At 40.1% G+C, this 22,044-nt stretch overlaps 1 protein-coding gene across 2 annotated transcripts in view; it reads right to left on the reverse strand.

Moving 5' to 3' along the window:
• Nucleotides 1–22,044, reverse strand: part of ADAMTS6 (ADAM metallopeptidase with thrombospondin type 1 motif 6) — a 187,089-nt gene that overhangs the window by 106,114 nt on the left and 58,931 nt on the right. For both annotated transcript variants that reach the window (XM_068423111.1, XM_068423110.1), the window contains exons 7-8: nucleotides 16,075–16,118; nucleotides 12,494–12,599 (exon numbers count right to left, since the gene is read on the reverse strand). In XM_068423111.1, coding sequence (XP_068279212.1) covers nucleotides 12,494–12,599; nucleotides 16,075–16,118 — 150 coding nt within the window. The remainder of the gene's footprint in view (nucleotides 1–12,493; nucleotides 12,600–16,074; nucleotides 16,119–22,044) is intronic.

The raw sequence follows: 22,044 nt of genomic DNA on the forward strand, positions 1-22,044 counted from the left end.
TATTTTGTTCAACAAAAAGTGCATGAATGTGAACATAATCTACTATTAAAGAATAAAAGATTTTTTTTCCCCCTACAATGTCAGAGCTACGAACTACATGTAACAAAGCACAATTTCTGTGTGGACATAGATGTTAATTTACTTAATTATGCTCATGTCTACTAGTAGTGAAATATTTGTCAATTGATAAGATGTTTTGGTAATTTTTTGGAGAAGATACAGTCTTCATATTTTATGGTTTTATAGTAATAGAAGGTCAGCACTTTTTCTTTACTTTTTTAACCATATTTCCCATACCATGTCATAAGAGAAAGTTGTCCTCTTTTTAGATAGTCCTCCATGTATTTCTAGCCAATGTTATAAAAGTATTGCCTATAGCTTCATAACAGCATGCAAATTGCATCTCATCCTTAAATGTCATTACAAATAGAAGAAAAAAAGAATTAAAAAGTACAGTCTTGAAAAATCAGTTTATTTTAATTTAGGATCACAAACACTGACAGCATTTATTGAAACTACCTGATACTGCATTGTTCCCCTCAACAGAGGAATCAAGGTTAATTAGTTAATTCCCTTTCTATTTCCATGTCTTAATGTGGACTTTAACCTTAACTGCTGACTTCCTGCATTTGGAGATCATTACATGGCTTGGAGCATCCCTAATCTTTTATTCTGAAGTAACACAGAATTTAAAACTTCTGCTTTGGTGAAACATATTACTTCCCTGAAAACTTGAGAAACAAACTAATTGAATAATGGTAGCTTTATAACAAGCACACCTGCCATGAAATTAAACATAATTTTAGAATCACAGAATCATAGAATCATTTTGGTTGGAAAGGAGCTTTAAGATCATAGAGTCCAACCATTAACCCGACACTACGAAGTCCACCACTAAACAATATCCCTAAGTACCACATCTACTCATTTTTTAAATACCTCCAGGGATGGTAACTCCACCACTTCCCTGGGAAGCCTGTTCTACTGCTTGACAACCCTTTCCGTGAAGAAAGTTTTCCTAATATCCAATCTAAACCTCCCCTGGCGCAACTTGAGGCCATTTCCTTTCGTCCTATCGCTTGTTACCCGGGAGAAGAAACGGACACCCACCTCGCTACAACCTCCTTCCAGGTACTTGTAGAAAGCAATAAGGTCTCTCCTCAGCCTCCTTTTCTCTCATCTAGCAAGCTTTTATCACAGCATTTTCCCCGTTTATTTCCTAAGCGCCACTCTTCTCTGAGTTATGGCTGATGATCAAACACGCCATCAAATACAATTTTTATATATTAGCATAACTCAGTATTAAATAATGTATGAAGCTCTTAAAAGCAGAGCAAATTCTGATTTACTAAAAAAATGCAGCCTATTCAGAAACCTGAACTTTCTTATGGGGAAATGACAGACTTCTATGGGAATATTAGAAAAAGTAGAGCACAAACTTCTCTTCCTGGTTTACACTGCTATAGCTCTCCAAGTTTCATGTCACAAGAGTAACATCAAGTAAGGTTTGTGTACTACACAAAGCCACAGTATGAATGCATCAGGTCTCTACACTGTAAGTTAAAGTGGGAAGTGTTGACTCTAATCAGGAAACACACTTCTGAGATAAGATTTCCTTTGGAAATTCATGATGCCCTGAAGGTTTTGATAACCTTCCTCTTCACCCCCATTTAATTCTGCTTACACTTTTGTTAAGATCTGTGAAGTGTTAATACATTCCTTTTCCTTGATTAGAATGCTTTAAAATTAGATAAATTATGTTAGTATTGTAAATTCTAAACTTCAAATAATATTTTACAGATATTTAGACACAAGCCTTTTTCATATTGTAAATATAAACATGTCACGGAAACCAGAACTGTTTTTCTAGTCTTATGATATTTCATTTAATATGCACAAAACATCATTAAAATTGAAGTCCCAATGAAGACTTTATAGAAGTTGCATGCTTTTACACTTGCAATATTACGAAGGCAGACACAAAACAATGTTCCTTTAACAAGAAAGACGGGGGGAGGAAGGTGAGAAAGTGAGGCTATGATTATGTATGGTATTATGTGGCTTGTCCAGCCAAAAACTGGACACATTTTGTTTTGTTTGGTTTTTTTTTAACTAGGAAGTTACTTAAACTGCCCCTAAAAAACAAAGGCATTATTCTCAGTCAATCCTAGGCATCTAGCAAGGCCTTAGGCATCTAGCAGGAACAAGTGTTAACTTGTTCTGGCTGGTGTTGAGGTGTTCACACACTGTAGATTTGAGACAGTCTGTCAACCCTGCTATACTTCAAGATGGAAGACATCATCATCATAGATAAGACAATGATGACAGCATCAACTGGAAATCTGTTCATGGTAGTGCTGACAGGAGGTGGTATTGGTACAATTCATCCTAGTTGTGCTTCAATAATTTTTGAAAGCTATTTATTTAGAAGCTTGGTGTATGTGTCCCTATTACCTCAGACTGGAGTATTTTCCTTCTAGTCGTACAACACATACATTCCTTGACATGCATATCTCTTAGAAAACATCGCACTCTATCCTGGTTTGGCGCAAACCAGGCCAATTAGTCTTAAAGAAACCAAGGTCACTGCTAAATTCCTCACTGCTTACGAGTGAAGAGCCGAAGGGGGGTTGCACCTGCAGGAAGGAGCAGACAGGGCAGGTGACCCAAGATTGACCAGCGAGGTATTCCATCCCATACACGTCATTCTCACTTTCCTATTTATCACTAACCCACTGCCTCCTGGAGGTGGGGCCCAGGAGGGACGGGGCCCTCCTGTCTCCCACTGATTGGTACCAGCTTTGCCAATTCTCCAGTTAAAAGCCTGCAGGTGTGATGGCAGGGGGAGCTACTGCATTTTCCCCTCTACCTGTGCTGGGGGGAGCAACTCTGCCTGAGGAGGATTTCTAAGCTCTCAGTCTTGGTTTTGTATATATTTGTATATATTTGATTATTTCTATTATTCTTATTATACTCTTTTTCATTACTATAGTTTATTAAAACTGTTTTAACTTTCCAACCCATAAGTCTCTCTCCCTTTTCCCTTTCCCTTTTGGGGGGGGGGGGGCAGGTAACAGAGAGCATCTGCCACTGGGTTAATAGCCAGCCCAGCTTTAAACCATGACAGATTTATTGGCGCCCAATGTGGGGCTCGAGATCAGCTCCAACAGGTTGCTCTGATAAGTTGAATCCTGGCTCTGGTGGGAGGAGACCCAGAGAGCTCAGCTGAGAGAGTAAAAGATTTCTTCCTTTGAGATTTACAAGGGGTTGGAAATTAAAACAGATAGTGAAGATGGTGATGTCATTTTTGAATGCTGTGTTATCTCGTCTTTTTATAGAGTTTCTTTCACAGTTGAGTATTGCAATGATGCCTTACCTGCCGTGGGCACTGTGTTATTGTTTGCTTCTTATGAACGTTTACATGCAGTTTAGCAGTGGGCGCTGGTCGAAATGTATTGTTTTGGTATGGGGTTTGATACTGATTTATGCTGTGATAAACTGGGCAGTTACTATTCCGATCTCTTATCTCTATGACACAATGATGGGCAGCTTTAATCGCGAATCAGTAGCAGCAACTTCATCTGCACGCTCCAGGTGTCCTTTAGCTGATTCTGTTAATGATTACACTTCCAGTTTTACTTTGGGAAATAATAGTACCTTCTCCTTTTCTGCCAAGCTGATTCCACTAGATTTTGCGAAATTAGGATGGTGCTGTCTAGGTGGCATGTTTTTATTTTCGGTTGTCCTGAATGTGTTTCTGATGTGGGATAAGATTAAATATCGGTGCAGGGACAGTTGTAGGTGTTATGCAGCCACCACAGATCCTACAGTGTGTGCTGCTGCTACAGCCACTCAATCCACTGAAACCTTGGCAGCCTGCACCACAGCTGCTACACCCCCTAAGATGGCCACTGCAGCTACTCAGACCCCAGCATCTATCGAATCTGTACCAATTGCTCCTGTAACCAGGAAGAAATACCAAAAGAAATCAGCTAGTAAAGTGAAGGATGATGACTCAGAGCCTTCTAAGGCAGAGCCATCATATGACCCAGGTGAGGGCCCTTCTCAGGCAGAGTTAGGGCCTGACACAGATGGGGGTTTCCTCGATCGTCCTTTTAAAGCAGACCCATCACAGAAGAAAGGTCCTTCTAAAGCAGAACTATCACAAGAGGAGGACTCAGACGTAGAGATAACCTACCACTCCTTATCCCTGAAGGACCTGAGAAATACAAGGAAAGACTTCAGCCGTTATGATGGTGAACCTATTATTACCTGGTTGCTCCGATGCTGGGATAATGGGGCAGATAGCATGCAATTAGATGGCAGAGAAGCCAGACAGTTGGGATCCCTGTCCAGAGATGGTGGTATTGATAAGGCGCTCGCAAGAAAGTCAAACACTATCAGTCTCTGGAGGCGACTCTTGTCAGCTGTAAAGAGCAGGTATCCCTATAAAGATGATGTTATGAGCCACCTGAGCAAATGGACCACTATAGAAAAAGGTATTAACTACCTTAGAGAACTGGCTGTGCAAGAGATCATTTATAGACACCCACGGGACATTGTAGATCCTGTAGATCCTGATGAAGTGGAATGCAACCGATCCATGTTCCGGAAGGTTGTGAAGAACGCTCCACCGACATACACCCATACATTGTCAATATTAGTATGGGGAGAAGATGATATGGCACGTTCTACTGTGGGTGAAATGGCTAACTGTATGCGACAGTATGAAGATAGTATTTCTTCCCCACTGCAGGCACGCATCTCGGCTGTGGAAAAACTGACTAAGGAAAACAAGGACTCATTTAAACAACTGTCAGACAAACTGCCCATGATCGAGAATAAACTTGACTCTCTACCTACACAGGCGCGCGTTGCAGCTGTTAGGAGAAAACGCTCTCCTACAGGACCAGCTCAAAGGAAATGGAACACACCACGAGGTATCCTGTGGTTTGCCCTGTGTGGTTATGGGGAGGACATGAGCAGATGGCATGGACAACGTACCAGTACCCTACAGGCACGAGTACGTGAGTTGCAAGCTAAAAGAAATACCAGAGAGAATTTTTCTAGGAGGATGGCTGCTCCAGTTACCAGTGAGCAGGACCCCAGTCAGGGTAGATGGGCCTCAAATCCCTTTTTCCCAAGTGTGAATAGGAGAAATGAAGGTCCAGTCCCTGTGAGCAGCATGAATCCATTTCTTAATTAGAGGGGCCCTGCCTCCAGCCAGGTGGAGGAGAGGGACAACCGGATTTATTGGACTGTGTGGATTCGATGGCCTGGCACATCAAAACCACAGAGGTATCGAGCCTTGGTAGACACTGGTGCACAGTGCACCCTAATGCCATCGGATCATAAAGGGGCAGAATCTATCAGTATTTCAGGAGTAACAGGAGGATCTCAAGTGTTATCTGTATTGGAGGCCGAAGTGAGCCTAACTAAAAATGAATGGAAAAAGCAGCCCATTGTGACTGGTCCAGATGCTCTGTGCATCCTTGGCATAGACTACCTCAAGAGAGGGTATTTTAAGGACCCAAAAGGGTATAGATGGGCCTTTGGTGTAGCAGCTGTAGAGACTGAGGACATTAAACAGCTGTTTACCTTGCCTGGCCTCTCAGAGGATCCTTCTGTTGTGGGGTTGCTGAAGGTTGAAGAACAACAGGTGCCAATTGCTACTACCACGGTGCACCGACGACAATATCACACCAATCGAGACTCCCTGATCCCCATTCATAAACTGATTAGACAATTAGAAAATCAAGGAGTGATTGGCAAGACTCACTCACCCTTTAATAGTCCTATATGGCCAGTGCGAAAGTCTGATGGAGAATGGAGATTAACTGTGGACTATCGTGGCCTAAATGAAGTTACGCCACCGCTGAGTGCTGCTGTGCCAGACATGCTAGAACTTCAATATGAACTGGAGTCAAAGGCAGCCAAGTGGTACGCCACCATAGACATAGCTAATGCATTTTTCTCTATTCCCTTGGCACCAAAGTGCAGGCCACAGTTTGCTTTTACCTGGAGAGGTATCCAGTATACCTGGAATTGACTGCCCCAGGGGTGGAAACACAGTCCTACTATTTGCCATGGACTGATCCAGACTGCATTAGAAAAGGGTGGAGCTCCAGAACATTTGCAATACATTGATGACATCATTGTGTGGGGTGATACAGCAGCAGAAGTTTTTGAAAAAGGGGAGAAAATAATCCAAATTCTTCTGAAAGCTGGTTTTGCCATAAAAAGAAGCAAGGTCAAGGGACCTGCCCGGGAGATCCAGTTTTTAGGGATTAAATGGCAAGATGGGCATCGCCAGATCCCGATAGAGGTGATCAACAAAATAACAGCTATGTCCGCACCAACTAACTAAAAGGAAACACAAGCCTTCTTAGGCGTTGTGGGTTTCTGGAGAATGCATATTCCAGATTACAGCCAGATTGTACACCCTCTTTATCAAGTGACCAGAAAGAAGAATGATTTTCAGTGGGGCCCTGAACAACGACAGCCTTTTGAACAGATTAAACAAGAGATTGTGCATGCAGTAGCCCTTGGACCAGTCTGCACGGGACAAGATGTTAAAAATGTGCTCTACACCGCAGCTGGGGACAATGGTCCTACCTGGAGCCTCTGGCAGAAAGTACCAGGGGAGACTCGAGGTCGACCCCTAGGATTTTGGAGTCGAGGATACAAGGGTTCCGAGGCCAATTAAACCCCAGCTGAAAAAGAGATACTGGCAGCATATGAAGGAGTTAGAGCTGCTTCAGAGGTAATTGGTACTGAAGCACAACTTCTCCTGGCACCTCGATTACCAGTACTAGGCTGGATGTTCAAGGGTAAGGTTTCCACTACTCATCATGCAACTGATGCGACGTGGAGTAAATGGATTGCATTAATTACACAGAGGGCTCGAATAGGAAACCCTAATCGCCCAGGAATCTTAGAAGTGATCATGGACTGGCCAGAAGGCAAAGACTTCGGAATGCCACCAGAGAAGGAGGTGACACGTGCTGAAGAAGCCCCACCATATAATGAACTACCAGAGGATGAGAAGCAGTATGCCCTGTTCACCGATGGATCCTGCCGTCTTGTAGGAAAGCATCGGAAGTGGAAAGCTGCTGTATGGAGTCCCATACGACGAGTCACAGAAGCCACAGAAGGACAAGGTGAATCAAGTCAATTTGCAGAGGTAAAAGCCATCCAGCTGGCTTTAGACATTGCTGAACGAGAAAAGTGGCCAAGGCTGTATCTTTATACTGACTCATGGATGGTAGCAAATGCCTTGTGGGGGTGGTTAAAGCAGTGGAAGCGAAGCAACTGGCAGCGCAAAGGTAAACCTATTTGGGCTGCTGAATTGTGGCAAGATATTGCTGCTCGGCTAGAGAAACTAGTCGTGAAGGTACGTCACGTAGATGGTCACGTACCTAAAAGTCGGGCAACTGAGGATCATCGAAACAACCAACAAGCGGATCAAGCTGCTAAAGTGTTCCAAATAGATTTGGACTGGGAACATAAAGGTGAACTATTTTTAGCTCGGTGGGCTCATGACACTTCAGGTCATCAAGGGAGAGATACAACATATAGATGGGCTCGTGACCGAGGGGTGGACTTAACCATGGACTCTATTGCACAGGTTATCCATGATTGTGAAACATGCGCCGCAATTAAGCAAGCCAAACGGTTAAAACCTTTGTGGTATAGGGGGCGGTGGTTGAAATATAAATATGGGGAAGCCTGGCAAATTGACTATAGCACACTCCCTCGAACCCACCAGGGTAAACGCTATGTGCTTACCATGGTGGAGGCGACCACCGGATGGTTGGAAACATACCCTGTGCCCCATGCCACTGCCCGGAACACTATCCTGGGCCTTGAAAAGCAAATCTTGTGGCGACACGGCACGCCAGAGAGAATTGAGTCGGACAATGGGACTCATTTCAAAAACAGTCTCATAGACAACTGGGCCAAAGAGCATGGCATCGAATGGGTATATCACATCCCCTATCATGCACCAGCCTCTGGGAAAATTGAATGGTACAATGCGCTGTTAAAAACTACCCTGAAAGCAATGGGGGGTGGAACCTTTAAAAACTGGGATAAGCATTTGGCACAAGCTACCTGGTTAGTTAACACCAGGGGATCTATCAATCGAGCTGGCCCTGCTCAGTCAGACCTTCTACATACAGTAGAAGGAGATAAAGTCCCTGTGGTGCATGAAAGGAATCTATTGGGAAAAACTGTCTGGGTTCTTCCTGCAACGGGCAAAGGTAAACCCATTCGTGGGATTGCTTTTGCTCAGGGACCTGGATGTACTTGGTGGGTGATGTTGCAAGATGGTGAAGTCCGATGTGTCCCTGAAGGTGATCTGATTCTGGGTGAGACTACTTAATTCTGAACTGTATGTTGTTGCTGCATAATACTAATAGTATTCATAAGTGTCTTTCAGGTTAAGACAGTGGTGATGAGACCGGAGCTAGCTTCATCAAGTGGCATCCAATAACCTCCTCGAGTCTGACATCTTTAACCTGCAACCCGTGGGCACGAACCATGACAAAAGAGAGACTGCTAGCCAGAAAGACTGCTAGCCAGAAAAACTCAGGTCCTATAATGCAGCTGAGGTTTGACTAATCAAACATGAAGCTCCCTGACTGCTGAAGAATGAGGAAAAGACAATCAGTTTCTGAAAGTACCTCTAGGATTTCCTAGAGCAGAAATTTCTACTCCAGCACTGAATACCAACTTCTTATATGGGAGGGGGGTATTTATGCTATTTTTCTACTTTGCATACAGACTAAAAAGAGACCTTTTTAAAAGTGCTAGAATTGCAGGCACATTTTAGCTGTATGAACTAATTCAGAACTCATACATGCTTGAAAATATTTTTCAACTTGGAGCCAATTTATGCTGTTAGACTATAATCTTCTTATTTCTTACACCTTTTTTTTCATCAAGATATGACTGCCAGCTCCTCTGAATTTCAATTCATTACATCTTCTATAAGTCAAGACAATTCTGACTTTTCAGAAATTGCTATAGCCACCAGCCTTTTCTCCCTGCCTCTCCTGTGCAGCCCTCAATAGCTGTCTGTCATTAGTAAATTCTTCTCTTACTCCAAGTTTTATGGATAGCTCTCTGTTCTAAGCCTCGTCCACTATCCTCATGTTTTGACATTTCCTTTTTTTTTTTTCCCTTTTTACTTTATTTGTTCTTTTTCACTTTATTATTTAGTTTCCGGATCTTAGCAAACTCCATAGGACTGCAGCAATGAATGGCACAATGCTTTTCTTTTAGGGATATACCCCTTTCAATGGAACCTGGAATTCCTTATCAGTTCAACTATGCATCCTGTACAGCATGCATGGGGCAAGCTAGGCATTTTAGTAAGTATCCAAATCAAAAAGAATAGTGTGGAAAGCCACCTAACTCAGCTGGCAGAGAAACAGAAAATGGGACTGGATCTTAAATCTTACAACTTGACTGAGCATAAGAGCATATTCAAGACTGCAAATAGTTCCTTTCTTTACTAGAAGAAAAAGCAAAACTTTGCTTGACAATGCAGGGGATACACATTCAGTTCTCACTCCTGTCATGAGAAATCACTGGTGGTGATTTTTGCTTATCAGAAATCTTAAGCATTTTTTCAGTGTGAAATATATAACGGTAGGAAAGTAAGCGTTTTGTGAGTCAAGCATCATGAAACGAATTTTCTAGCGACACTATTCTGAAGGCTAAAGGGCCCACTCTGAATTTTAATTGATTCACAGAAGTATTAAGAGTAATAGAAGGCTGTTCTCAGAACCATGCCTAGGGAGAAACAACCATAAAACTGTTAGTCTAACACCATTCTTTATGCCCTCAAGAAAGAAACACAGTGCTAATCACAGTGTACAGTTGTCTTCAATAAAAACCGTTACAACTCTACACTGCACACAGGTTGTCTCCACCAAAACTGGTAAAAACTTCAAGTGGTAAGGAACAGAAGCTAAAAAATCTTTTTTAAAATACTACAAATATTTAACACAGAGTATGACCATAATAATCACACTTACACTCTCAGTCTCTTAAGTCTTCAAGACCAACTGCTTTTCTGGGTAATATTCTTCAACCAAATGGAAGTTACTTGGATCAATACAAGGTTAAATGAGTTAAATTTAATACACTGTGATATACAGAAAGCCAGATTGAATGATCTAATGACTTCTCATCACTCTATAACTTAATAAACTACTAGAAACTAACAAAAAGTTGAGCCATACTTCCATCAGGGAATCTTACAAATCCAATTTTGGAGAAATTGTGGATATTCTATCAAAATATATGTATTTTCATTACCACTCTCTTTTAATCACATGAGAATTTTATTCCCCAGTTCAACATTTTTTTAAAAAACTCATGGCAACTATATAATTAATAAACACATGACCTTTCAAAGTGTGATCCTCCCATTCTAATTTAATTGAGTGCTTTTTTGTTGTATGTTATGTATTCAGTGTAGACATGTCCCTTAAATGCTTCTGTTTTTCATTTGACAATGAACCCAATTTCCTATTTCGCATGTATGTCTGAAGAAAAAAGCAACCATCATGGTACAGCCGAAGAAAAAGGTTTACAAGGCTCCCCAAAACAATTATTTTCCTTACATACGCAAGTACCTTTTAGTAGGTACTAGGAAGGAAGAAGCTGAGAGGAAATAACAACTTCCTTGATTTAGTTGTAGAGGCATTCAGTCACACTGTGGGTGAATGGGAGGTGATGCGTGGATAGTACAAAACATTATAAACCTTAAAGATACTTTGCCCATGCATTCTTCCCAGCTTTTATTGAAGGTATCTACATGGTACATTCATTTTTAACACCAAGCTTGCAGTGCAACTTTCTTTAATCACTGTGCATTGGGTAAAAGCTAAAGGAACATGATTTCTACTTTCTTTTCAAACCACCATTTGACATGTCATGCCAGCTACAGGATGAGGTGAAAGACTCAAAGAGCTGAGATTTCAGAATTTTAAAAGACCTTACATATAAGAAGCCAAAAGATATGGAATGTAGAAAACACAGATGATTAAAATTTCCTGTGATCACAGGATATATGCTACCACTATGTTGTTTTTCTCAGATTCTAACCAAAGTCTAAGGTCTTCAACTCAATTCTTGTCATCATGCCAGCTTTGCATGACAAAATAGCTCCATATATTGTAATTATTTTCATGTATCTGTGGAATAACCTGCATAAAATATGTAGTTACATGACATATGGATTACAATGAAGATGTGGTATTGGAAGATTGTTTTTCTTGTTAAACGTGTCAAATTCACAGCAAGGTCACCTATTACTTAGACGTGTAAAAAGAGACGTTATTAACAAGAACTTCAGAACTATGAGTGATTTGAAAGAGCTCTTTCCTCAACAGTGGAAATATATTTTCCTTTACACTATCTTTTTTAGCTCATGCAAGTGAAAGAAAAGGAAGGAAATGAAGATGAGGAGAACTACATGTATTTTAAATTATTTTCGTCCAGATCTTACACAACTGCTTTTGGATTCTAGAATTCATTTACTTCAGTGCAACTACTTTCATACATAATATAAATGAGATCATACTGGCCCAGTGATTATCTCACATAATAGATGGGCTGGAAATAACCGTTTACTTCCAACTCCTTTTTTTTGATCAACAGGTTGGTAGCTTCCATTTCACTCTGCATTGGAACTTCTAGCAGTTGCATCAGCTAATGACTGGAAAAATATCTCATCCATAACTCAGTGTTGGTCAACCCATGTAAACAAAGAAGGAAACCTCTTGATAATAGAAGGTGCCTAGTCTTAGAGTCATCACAATGTACTAACAATGCTGTCTTTTGAAGGAAGACCTGAAGTATTTCCAGATGAAACTCTACTCAGATTTTAGCCATCTCATAACATAATGCTCTTTTAAATGATATGCTGATGCTTAAAATGTAACAAGTGATGACAGCATCACTGCTCTAGAGCATCACTGCTCTATGGTTGTTTTATATACTTCATGCTTGAGTGAAAGATGACCAAGTGTATGAATACTGACAACAGAATCTATGTTTTAATGAAAATAGTTTGAATTATATTTAAGACAAAAGTTTAAAAGGCAAAAAAATTACCTTTTAACCATTTTTGTTTCATAAAGAATGGTAGACAAAAGTAAGAGGGGGGAGAAAGAAAATTTTCAAAGCCAAATATTTCAAAATATGAAACAGTAGGAAGGTTGTGAGCCAAATCTCAAAAGCACAGATTTAACTGGAATCTGAAATCAAAGGGTAAACAATGAACCTTCAGCTCTAAATTAAAAGCCCTTGGTAAGATACACTAAATAAAAGGTACTGCCACTCATGAATACTATATACAGAAACATGGAGCACCAGAATAGAGATGGTACAGCCATGCAGGGGAAAAAAAAAATCCATTATTAAACTGACATTAAAAAGGTGATACATTAAAAAGTATTCTTTTTTTAAACTCACTCACTTGTGACCAATCTCATGTGCAATGGTAAAAGCTGAACCTAGGCCAATGTCTTCATTAATGCTGCAGCTCCTTTCAGGCTCACACATTCCAGCCACAGAGGCCAAGCCTGAATAAACAGAAGGAGACACAAAGGGTCATGCCAAGGTGTTTCAGTCTTAAAAGTCCTAGTTATAAATGCCTGGATTCTTTTTAATAACCTCTATGCACAGAAGGAGCAGTTGGCAAAAGGTTAACTTTCTAGTCATTTGCAAAATCACTGGGGGGAATTTCACTTTGCCGGCTAGACATTAATATTTTTTGAACTGCAGTCAGTGCTGGAAAATGTCTAGACTAGGGGTTAGATTTATAAATTTTACTTCTGGTAACTTGGGACCACCTAGTAACTTGAGCCAGGACAGGGAATTCAAGAAAGCATTTCTATTTTAACATTCTTGAGCCTGAAGAAAGCAAAATGTATCCACATTATTTTTCTAAAGAAATCTGTTTAAGTTTAGTGGGTTCATAAAAACATACAAGCAACTTCTTTAGCTATGAAAAGCCCCACATGGTATGCTAAAAAAATTAAAAAAACAAAACTGAATGCATCAATGAAGAGAGAGGAAACATGTTAATAACAAGCATTCATTTAACCATGGAAGCCTTTTCCATTTATCACCCATCATCTTCTGGAATTAAAACCTTATTGTATTACAAGTGCTTTTCAAAACTTTCTTTAGAGAGAGAAAGCCACTGCCATTTACAGAATACGGATCTTCCGTATCTTACACATTCTTCAGCAACACATTATTACACAATGTACTGCAGTCATAATTTAGTGCCATTAGAGAAAGCTCTAAACATCGGATTTATTTAATGTATTCCTCCCTCGAGTTTCTTATCTGAAAGAAGCATTAATCCTTTCTTTAAGGAAATTACCTGTTCAGTTAACTACTCTGTCACAAAAAAAATGACTGGAAAAAGTATAACTTTGGTTGGGGGACGGGGGAAATGGGGCAGGGAGAGGGGAAGAGAGAAATCATACTCTTTATATGAGCAGGCACTTCAAATTATTCTGTTTGGACTAACAATAAGCAAGTAGTAGATGACAAGTGCTTCCTGGCTGTGTCTGCACTAGCAAGTAATTTGGAGCCATAGGAGCGGGTCAGTCGAGTGAAGCACTGATACTGAGGCTAGTCACATACATTTGTGTGTGGGTTGGACACTCTACTTTGGACTAGTTTAATCCCGTAGGCTGAATGTATTCACTACATATGTGATTCAAAGCTTTCTAAAGGGAAAAAATATTACAGGATATCATGAGTGAAATAGACCCTAATGCCTTCAGTAGGCACATATGAAGCATTTTGGGAGTACATGTTCTGACTTAGTTCTCTACAAAACAAATCTAGTTTGCACACACCAAAACTACTCTGATAACCAAACTGACATCAGCAAAAGGTTACCATGTGTGTCTGTAGAATTTGCATCAAAACAGCACCACTGCTATAAACAATCATCGGTGTAGACACACCCACTGAGGACAGGATAAAACTCAGAAGAACAAAGACTATCCATGGAGAAAAATCTGTGTATTTTTTGCAGCGTGCAACCTGTAGAAAATACAATCATTAACAGTTCACCTATGCTATTCTAATTGAACAGAACATTCTGAAGACAACATGGTAATACACCATGGTATATACACCAGCCGTTGTGTTCCCCCACAAAGTCCACCACATTTGAGTGATAAAGTCATATCTATCTTCAGGTCTTATTACTGAGCACTTGCTTCAGTGACTTACAGGGCCAGATTAACATAATTCCATACCATGCTTGCAGAAAGTGACGGAGATCAAGTCAAGAACTCAGTCTACAGCTCATTTAAAAAAGGAGTTGTCCTTCACTGGAGCCACAGATGTGCTGCAAAGACATCTGAGGTCTATCTTTTCTAAGAGGTTCCATGAAAGATTCCCTGTTTTAGCAAACTGGGATAGGAGAGAGATATCTATGCCACACAAAATCCTTTACTTCTGTTTCTTCCTACAATACCAATGATTCAGGTTTCTTTTGACCTTTTGAGATCTCTCTCAGACTTTTGTTTACAGACTCCATAAATATATGCCTAATAGTTACAGGAGGTCAGTGGGACTTAAGCATTTTAAATGCCTTGCAAAAGAGGGCCACAGGGCCTTGTCTCTTCTCCAATTCAATGCCTATAATGCAAATAAATTGTCATGGTTGTGCTGCCAAGGGTCCTATAACACTGAGTTTGAACTGATACCATATGTGATTTTTTTTTTTTTTTTAAAAAATCAAGCCCTTTGTTTAACAAAACATTTGCCGAAGTCTATCCTGTGTTATGCTGGATTCAAGTGAAGCAGAATTTGCATTTATGCCAAAGTCTGATACAGTAAGAAGTAGTATACTAATGATCTGTGTTAAAAATATCTCATAAAAATATCAAATATTTTGTGCGTGAATGTACGCTCTTTCAAACTTTCTTAACACTTGCAAAGACAATTCTATGACATCAATATAGGCAGTTTCTTCAGTTTTGTCTCCTCCACATAAATATAAAAGAAAATCAGTTACATTTAGAGATTCATCAGCATCATTTGCCTTTTAGTAAAACATGCTGTGGATATTGTTTATATTTACAGTAGGCAAAATTCTGGTACCATCTAAATTACATCCCTGTGCCAGAACCATGGTGCTGACTTCAGCAGGACTTTTAGAAAAATTAACATGAGTTAAGGCTATCAAAGCATACAGTAATACAGGAAAAGACAAAGTAAATACAATTATGAGCTCTGATTGAGAAAAGTATTAATAATCTGAACTAGCCAAATTAGAATTGTATCTTTACTTCTGAGAAAGACTCTTATGAAAGGATGTAAATTGGAAAAAAAAAAAGTTACATTACTCTTTGATTAATGTTTCTTTTATATATTAAAGCACTATTAAAGGTAATAACTATACTATAGTAGGTAACTTTTTAACTTTTGGTGACAAGTTTAGGTATGGAGAGATCAATACCTCTCCATCCTGCACCTAAGGTTGTTATGTGTGCTTATCCATTGTCAAATAATTGTTTTAAGGAGTTTCAATATTACTGTAATTTATATCACTGTGGTATTTTTCTCTAAGTCTGTGAAAGGAACAATCTGAAGCTGTACTCCCTGTGTACAACAGAGCAACAGTGTAAACCTCAGGGCCTGTTTCTTTTGTAAGGTTTGGGATTTTTGGTTTGGTTTGGTTTTTAATTTTCCCAAGGTCTTTTACTTGTATTTTTTTTAACTAGATCATGGAGACAGGTTAAATGGAAATAAACAGAAAGTTCTCTTCTGTAAGAAGTAAGTTTGAGTCATCTGCTAGGTTTTGTCAGAACTACAGCTGCCAGAGACAAAATACATAGCAGCAGCTCACTTAATTCAAACTTCCAGCAATGTACCAAAGCCAAAACCCACCTAGGTTACCTTTTATAAAACTGAAAAATTTTGAAAGCATAAACTTAAAAAGATCTAATTAGTCAATAAATCAATAGCTGAGTATACAGCAAGGAAACAGCAAATACAAGCTGAAATTTCTCTTTATAATCTTACCCAGTGTTCCACAAGGCTTGTTTTTATAAGTGCAGATATCGTATCTGTTAAGGAGAAAAAAAGTAGATCAAGTATGTCAGATTTGTAAGGTATTTTGTACATTTATCACATATTTGTATCATGGTTCAAGTTGTCAGACCGCAATCAGCTTAATTATGTGCAGCCAGCTGGTGTCGGCATTTTCTACACTCTGGTGTAAACCACAAGCTGCAGTACACTCACAGCCGCTGGCCTCAGGCCAGTGGGACACCTGCCAGTAAGGAAAAAAATGGTTAAAGTGGATCTTTGTAACTACCGGCTCCACGAAGCAGTCTACAATTCTGTTACAAAGTTACAGCAGCATGGCTACAGACTGCTACTGATTCAAAACACTTAACTTTTACTTTTTGAACATAATTGCAATCCTTACTGTCTCACACTTATCAACTACACAATATTAATTGTAACTCCTACTATTTGAACTTTGATTTTAATTCAAAACTATAACTCTCAATTATTACACCAACAGTTAGATAAAAAAATCGTATGAACTGCCATTATAGTTCCCTTCTCATTATCTTCCAATGATTGTATGTGTCTTAACAACATACTATAACAAACTAAAATAAAAAACATTTTTGCAAAAAGCTAAATAATGCCTTTAAAGGAGAATTTTCATCATTTTAGATAGAATCTTTCAAATACAGAAGCTCAATGAGTTTTTGTGTAGTTAACATGTAAGTATCTGGAGCTGAAAACTGAATTAAAATGTTTTATGTGGCATAGCTAATAATAATAGCAGTAGTCATGCAGCAGTCAATTAATTACAGCTTCATATTTTGCATATGCAATCCTATGATATGGCTAGTGATATGAGAATATTCCTACAACGCCTTTTATTTTCAAGGATTTATTTCCATGCAGTATGTTTCAGAATAATTTTTATTCTTTTGAATGGTGAGTGAAAACAAAGATGAAAAGATACCATCTTTACGCTTTAACTTTTAACCCGAATAGTTACTAATTTCAGGCCACCAGACACTTCTGTTAAAAATAACCTAAGGACTGTTATCACATAGGAGTCTGATCACGAGATATATAACTTCCAGTGCTAAAAGAGTCAAGGACTGCCTGTAAGCCAAATCCACAGACAAAATAACAAAGCCTAAAATTTGGAACAAATCCAGTAAACTCTCTATGCATGTAGACTGCTGTGACCACATGGAATGCCTGCGATTTTTAAAGGTACTGAGTGTGGTGCAGTTTGTGCGATTAAGCTCTAATTTTGAACTCAAATGTTCATATGCACGGATCTCATCAAGACAGTTCAAACTCTGCCATTCCATAAGCACATAAAGCTCTCACTGATTTCCCATTGCTGTTTGGAGCAGGAGAGGTAATAAAATCAGCATTCTTATATAAAATATGTTGGAATATAATCAGGTTTTGTATGCCACAAAGCTTTAAGATAACACAGATACAGTGATAAAGAAAGATTTTTACTGAATATTTCCTGCCTTTTACATATTTAAGGAAGCAAACTATTTATTTCTGCATTTAGGACAGAGCCTGAATGTAACCCTATTGAAGTTCATGCAAAATTATTCCTCGAAGAAAGCAAACAGTGCTCAGGCTTATTTAGTAAGAAAATCCAAACTTGCTCAAGTTCTTTAAAATGTAGTTTAGAACTGAACACAAGGAAGTCTGTGCAATACACAGGAAGTATTGGTCTTCTAACATTTTTCAATATCGAATGACAATAGGAAAAAAAAAAATCAAAGGCATATGTCCTTAGATAAAATGGATGTTTAGGAAGAAAGCCAGTTCCACTAAACCCAAGTAAAATGTTGTCACCGATTTCAGCAGAGCTGAAAATTTGCCCTTATGGCCTGAATCTGCTTGCTCTCATACAGGTATGAATCTGAAGTTACTCCTTGCCTTCAGTCCAGTTTCACAAGGAACTGTGATAGGAAAGAATGATATGAATTCATTCCCTTGCTCCCGTTACGTTTTTGAAAAACAGACTGTGGTATCCTGTTTATGCTGGGTAGCTAGTATTCTTCATTATGCATAGGCTAGCTTAGTAAGACAACATGATGATAATGAAACTTAAATCAGATAATAAAACTAAGGAAAACATAATTTTATTTTCCAATACAGTAATTTTTGCAAGAACATACCGAGTAGTAATGTATTCTAATTATGGCTTCATTAAATATTCAGATTTTATAGACAATAATTAATTTCCTGTAAGGAGCATTCATACACTCTCTTATGCCTCACTCTAACAGAAAAAAACTCCTAAGTTTTCAATGTCCAGTGACTTACTTTACCTACACCATCTTCAAGCTCCATTTTTTTCATTTTTTTCCTTTCATATGAATGGGGTTTGATTCGTGATTTGTTTGAAAGCTATTGTAATTTTTATGTACCAAACTGCTCAATTCCATCATCTGCTTCTCTACAGGATTTAACCAAATCAGCCTAACTTGTCTCTTTTGACACCACTTCCTCCAACTTTATTTTGAATTTCCAAGGAATCCATTTATCCCCTAGATGTTGGGTTCCAAAATACAAAAGACTAGAGTCAATACTTGCCAGATAGCAGCTTCAAGCCAAGAAACCCCTGAAATGGCAAATCATCCAGATTACCCATGAGATTAGATAGGTCTAATTGCTATTTTAAAAAACAAAAACAAACAAACAAAAAACACCACAAAGGTGAAGATGGGTCATAGTTGTCACCAGGACCTTAGTAAATACTTCAGGAGCCAAAGACAACCAAATGGAAAATTCTCAAGCCAACAGTTATCTCAAGCAACCATTAAAAATGATAAAAACAGTCATAAGAGTTAAGCAAAAACGCAGCTTGCAAGATTTGAATGTATTTTCTTTTTGATTCACTGACAGAATGTGTAAGAAGGCCACGACACAAAATTTGAATGTAAGAATATAGATATTTGGGTTGCAAAAAACCTGAGACTGAGATGGAAGCCTGATCACTTTGAGACAGCCAAGGAAATCCTTTGCCCAAGTTGGAAGAGCAGATCATATGGCACCCATAAAGTGGGTGCATATGTCGTTGAAATGTGACCAGGCTGGGCAAGTGAAATGTGGAAAAAGGTATGAGGCAAGATTGTTGATTATGTGTCCATTCCCACCCAGAACGGATCAGAAGTCATTTGATGATGCAGATGATGAAGAGGTCTGGCACTTTTGGGCACACCTGCAGGGCTGCTGAAGAGCTTCATCAGACAGGTGGGAAACACATGATGGATGTACAGCTGTCACTGACAACTCTGACTGACACATCAGCCAGAAGAAAAGTGCAGAGGTAGCAGTTCAACAGGATGGTCAAGAATTGGAGCAGCAACAGCCTCCTATCATACCATGAGTCAGTGTACCCTCCAAGGGCACTTAAAAAGGAAAAATTTCTAGTCTTTTTTGGCAGGATATGAGCATGCCCCATGCTAAAATACAGATCACAGAATCACAGTTAGGGATTGGAAGGGACCTCGAAAGATCATCTAGTCCAATCCCCCTGCCGGAGCAGGATTACCTAGATCATATCACACAGGAACATGTCCAGGTAGGTTTTGAATGTCTCCAGAGAAGGAGACTCCACAACCTCTCTGGGCAGCCTGTTCCAGTGTTCAGTTACCCTCACTGTAAAGAATTTTTCCTCATATTTATGTGGAACCTTCTGTGTTCCAGCTTGCACCCATTGCCCCTTGTCCTGTCAAGGGATGTCACTGAGAAGAGCCTGGCTCCATTCTCATGACACTTGCCCTTTACATATTTATAAACATTAATGAGGTCACCCCTCAGTCTCCTCTTCTGCAAGCTAAAGACACCCAGCTCCCTCAGCCTCTCCTCAGAAGGGAGATGTTCCACTCCCTTAATCATCTTCGTGGCTCTGTGCTGGACTCTCTCTAGCAGTTCTCTGTCCTTCTTGAACTGAGGGGCCCAGAACTGGACACAATATTCCAGATGCGGCCTCACCAGGGCAGAGTAGAGGGGGAGGAGAACCTCTCTTGACCTGCTAACCACACCCCTTCTAATCCACCCCAGGATGCCATTGGCCTTCTTGGCCACAAGGGCACACTGATGGCTCATGGTCATCCTGCTGTCCACTAGGACCCCCAGGTCCTTTTCCCTTACGCTGCTCTCCAACAGGTCTGTCTGTCCCCAACTTGTAGTCATACATGGGGTTGTTCTTGCCCAGATGCAGGACTCTACACTTGCCGTTGTTATATGTCATTAAATTTCTCCCCGCCCAACTCTCCAGCCTGTCTAGGTCTCTCTGAATGGCTGCGCAGCCTTCCGGTGTGTCAGCCACTCCTCCCAGTTTTGTGTCATCAGCAAACATGCTGACAGTACACTCTATTCCCTCATCCAAGTCATTAATGGATATATTGAATAGTACTGCTCCCAGTAATGACCCTTGAGGTACTACACTAGATACAGGCCTCCAACTGGACTCTGTCCCATTGACCACCACTCTCTGGCTTCTTTCCTTCAGCTAGTTCACAATCCACCTCACTACCCGATCATCCAGACCACACTTCCTCGGTTTAGCTGCGAGGATGCTGTGGGAGACCGTGTCAAACGCTTTACTGAAATCGAGATAGACCACATCCACAGCTTTACCATCATCTATCCACTGGGTTATGTCCTCATAAAAGGCTATCAAGTTGGTTAAGCATGACTTGCCCTTGGTGAAGCCATGTTGACTGCCCCTAATGATCCTCCTAGCCTTGATGTGGCTAGAGACAGCACCAAGGACAAGGTGTTCCACTACCTTTCCAGGGATGGAGGTGAGGCTGACTGGTCTATAGTTCCCCGGGTCCTCCTTCTTGCCCTTTTTGAAGACTAGAGTGACATTTGCTTTCCTCCAGTCCTCAGGCACCTCTCCCGTTCCCCATGATTTAGCAAAGATGATGGAGAGTGGCCTAGCAATGGCTTCCGCCAGCTCCCTCAGCACCCGCGGGTACATCCCATCGGGGCCCATGGATTTATGGATCTATACCACTGAATTAAAAAGCGAAAGGAATCACAGTCCTGGACACTGAAATTCTGTTATCTGTATTATCAAACTGTTTTAAAAGCCTATCAAATTGTCAAAAAAAAAGTTCCTTGCACAGATTTGGCCCATGACAAGAAATAATCTCAAAGAATTCCCAGGAAAAGTTCAGAAGGTGGCCACACACAACAGGTAAAACATACGAAACTACTCTGTTCTAGAGAAGTCAGCTTATTAGCTGACTGAAGGCTCCGGGGAGACCTGCTAGCAGACTTCCAGTACCTGAAGGGGGCCTACACTGGAGAGAGACTTTTTACAAGGGCATGGAGTGATACGACGAGGACTAATGGTTTTAAACTGAAAGAGGGTAGACTTAGATTAGATATTAGGAAGAAATGCTTTACTCTGAGGGTGGTGAGACACTGGAACAGGTTGCCCAGAGAATCTGTGGATGAAGTGTTCAAGGCCAGACTCGATGGGGCTTTGAACAACCTGGTCTAGCGGAGAGGTGTCCCTGACTGTGGCAGGGGGGTTAGAACTAGATGATCTTTAAGATTCCTTCCATTCTGTGATTCTATGATTCTAAGTTATTTGCAGCTACAGACAATCCCAGACACCTTAGGGGAAGACAGACATTTATCTCCCATCTAGCTGTACATTGCAGGGAAAGGAGAGAGGATTCTTCCTGATCCCTGGAACCTGTCAGCTTGCAGGCCTAGTGCATGTAATTATGCAACTATGAAGTTCACACGGAGTTCTATGTAAGCAAGTGTATTCCTTTATGCGAGAGAGAGAGAGGGAGGGAGGGAGAAATTCACCAGTTTGAAGGCTAGAAAGCATCACGATGATTCAATCACACCTCCACCCACCGCACTACCATAAAAGGTAAGTAATTTATTCTAGAAGCTACACAGGATAACAATCTGTTCCTTAAAGGCTATTCAATCTCACATTAAGAGCTGTTTTCA

Source organism: Nyctibius grandis, chromosome Z (genome assembly GCF_013368605.1).
Source record: "Nyctibius grandis isolate bNycGra1 chromosome Z, bNycGra1.pri, whole genome shotgun sequence".
Taxonomy (NCBI): Eukaryota; Metazoa; Chordata; class Aves; order Nyctibiiformes; family Nyctibiidae; genus Nyctibius; species Nyctibius grandis.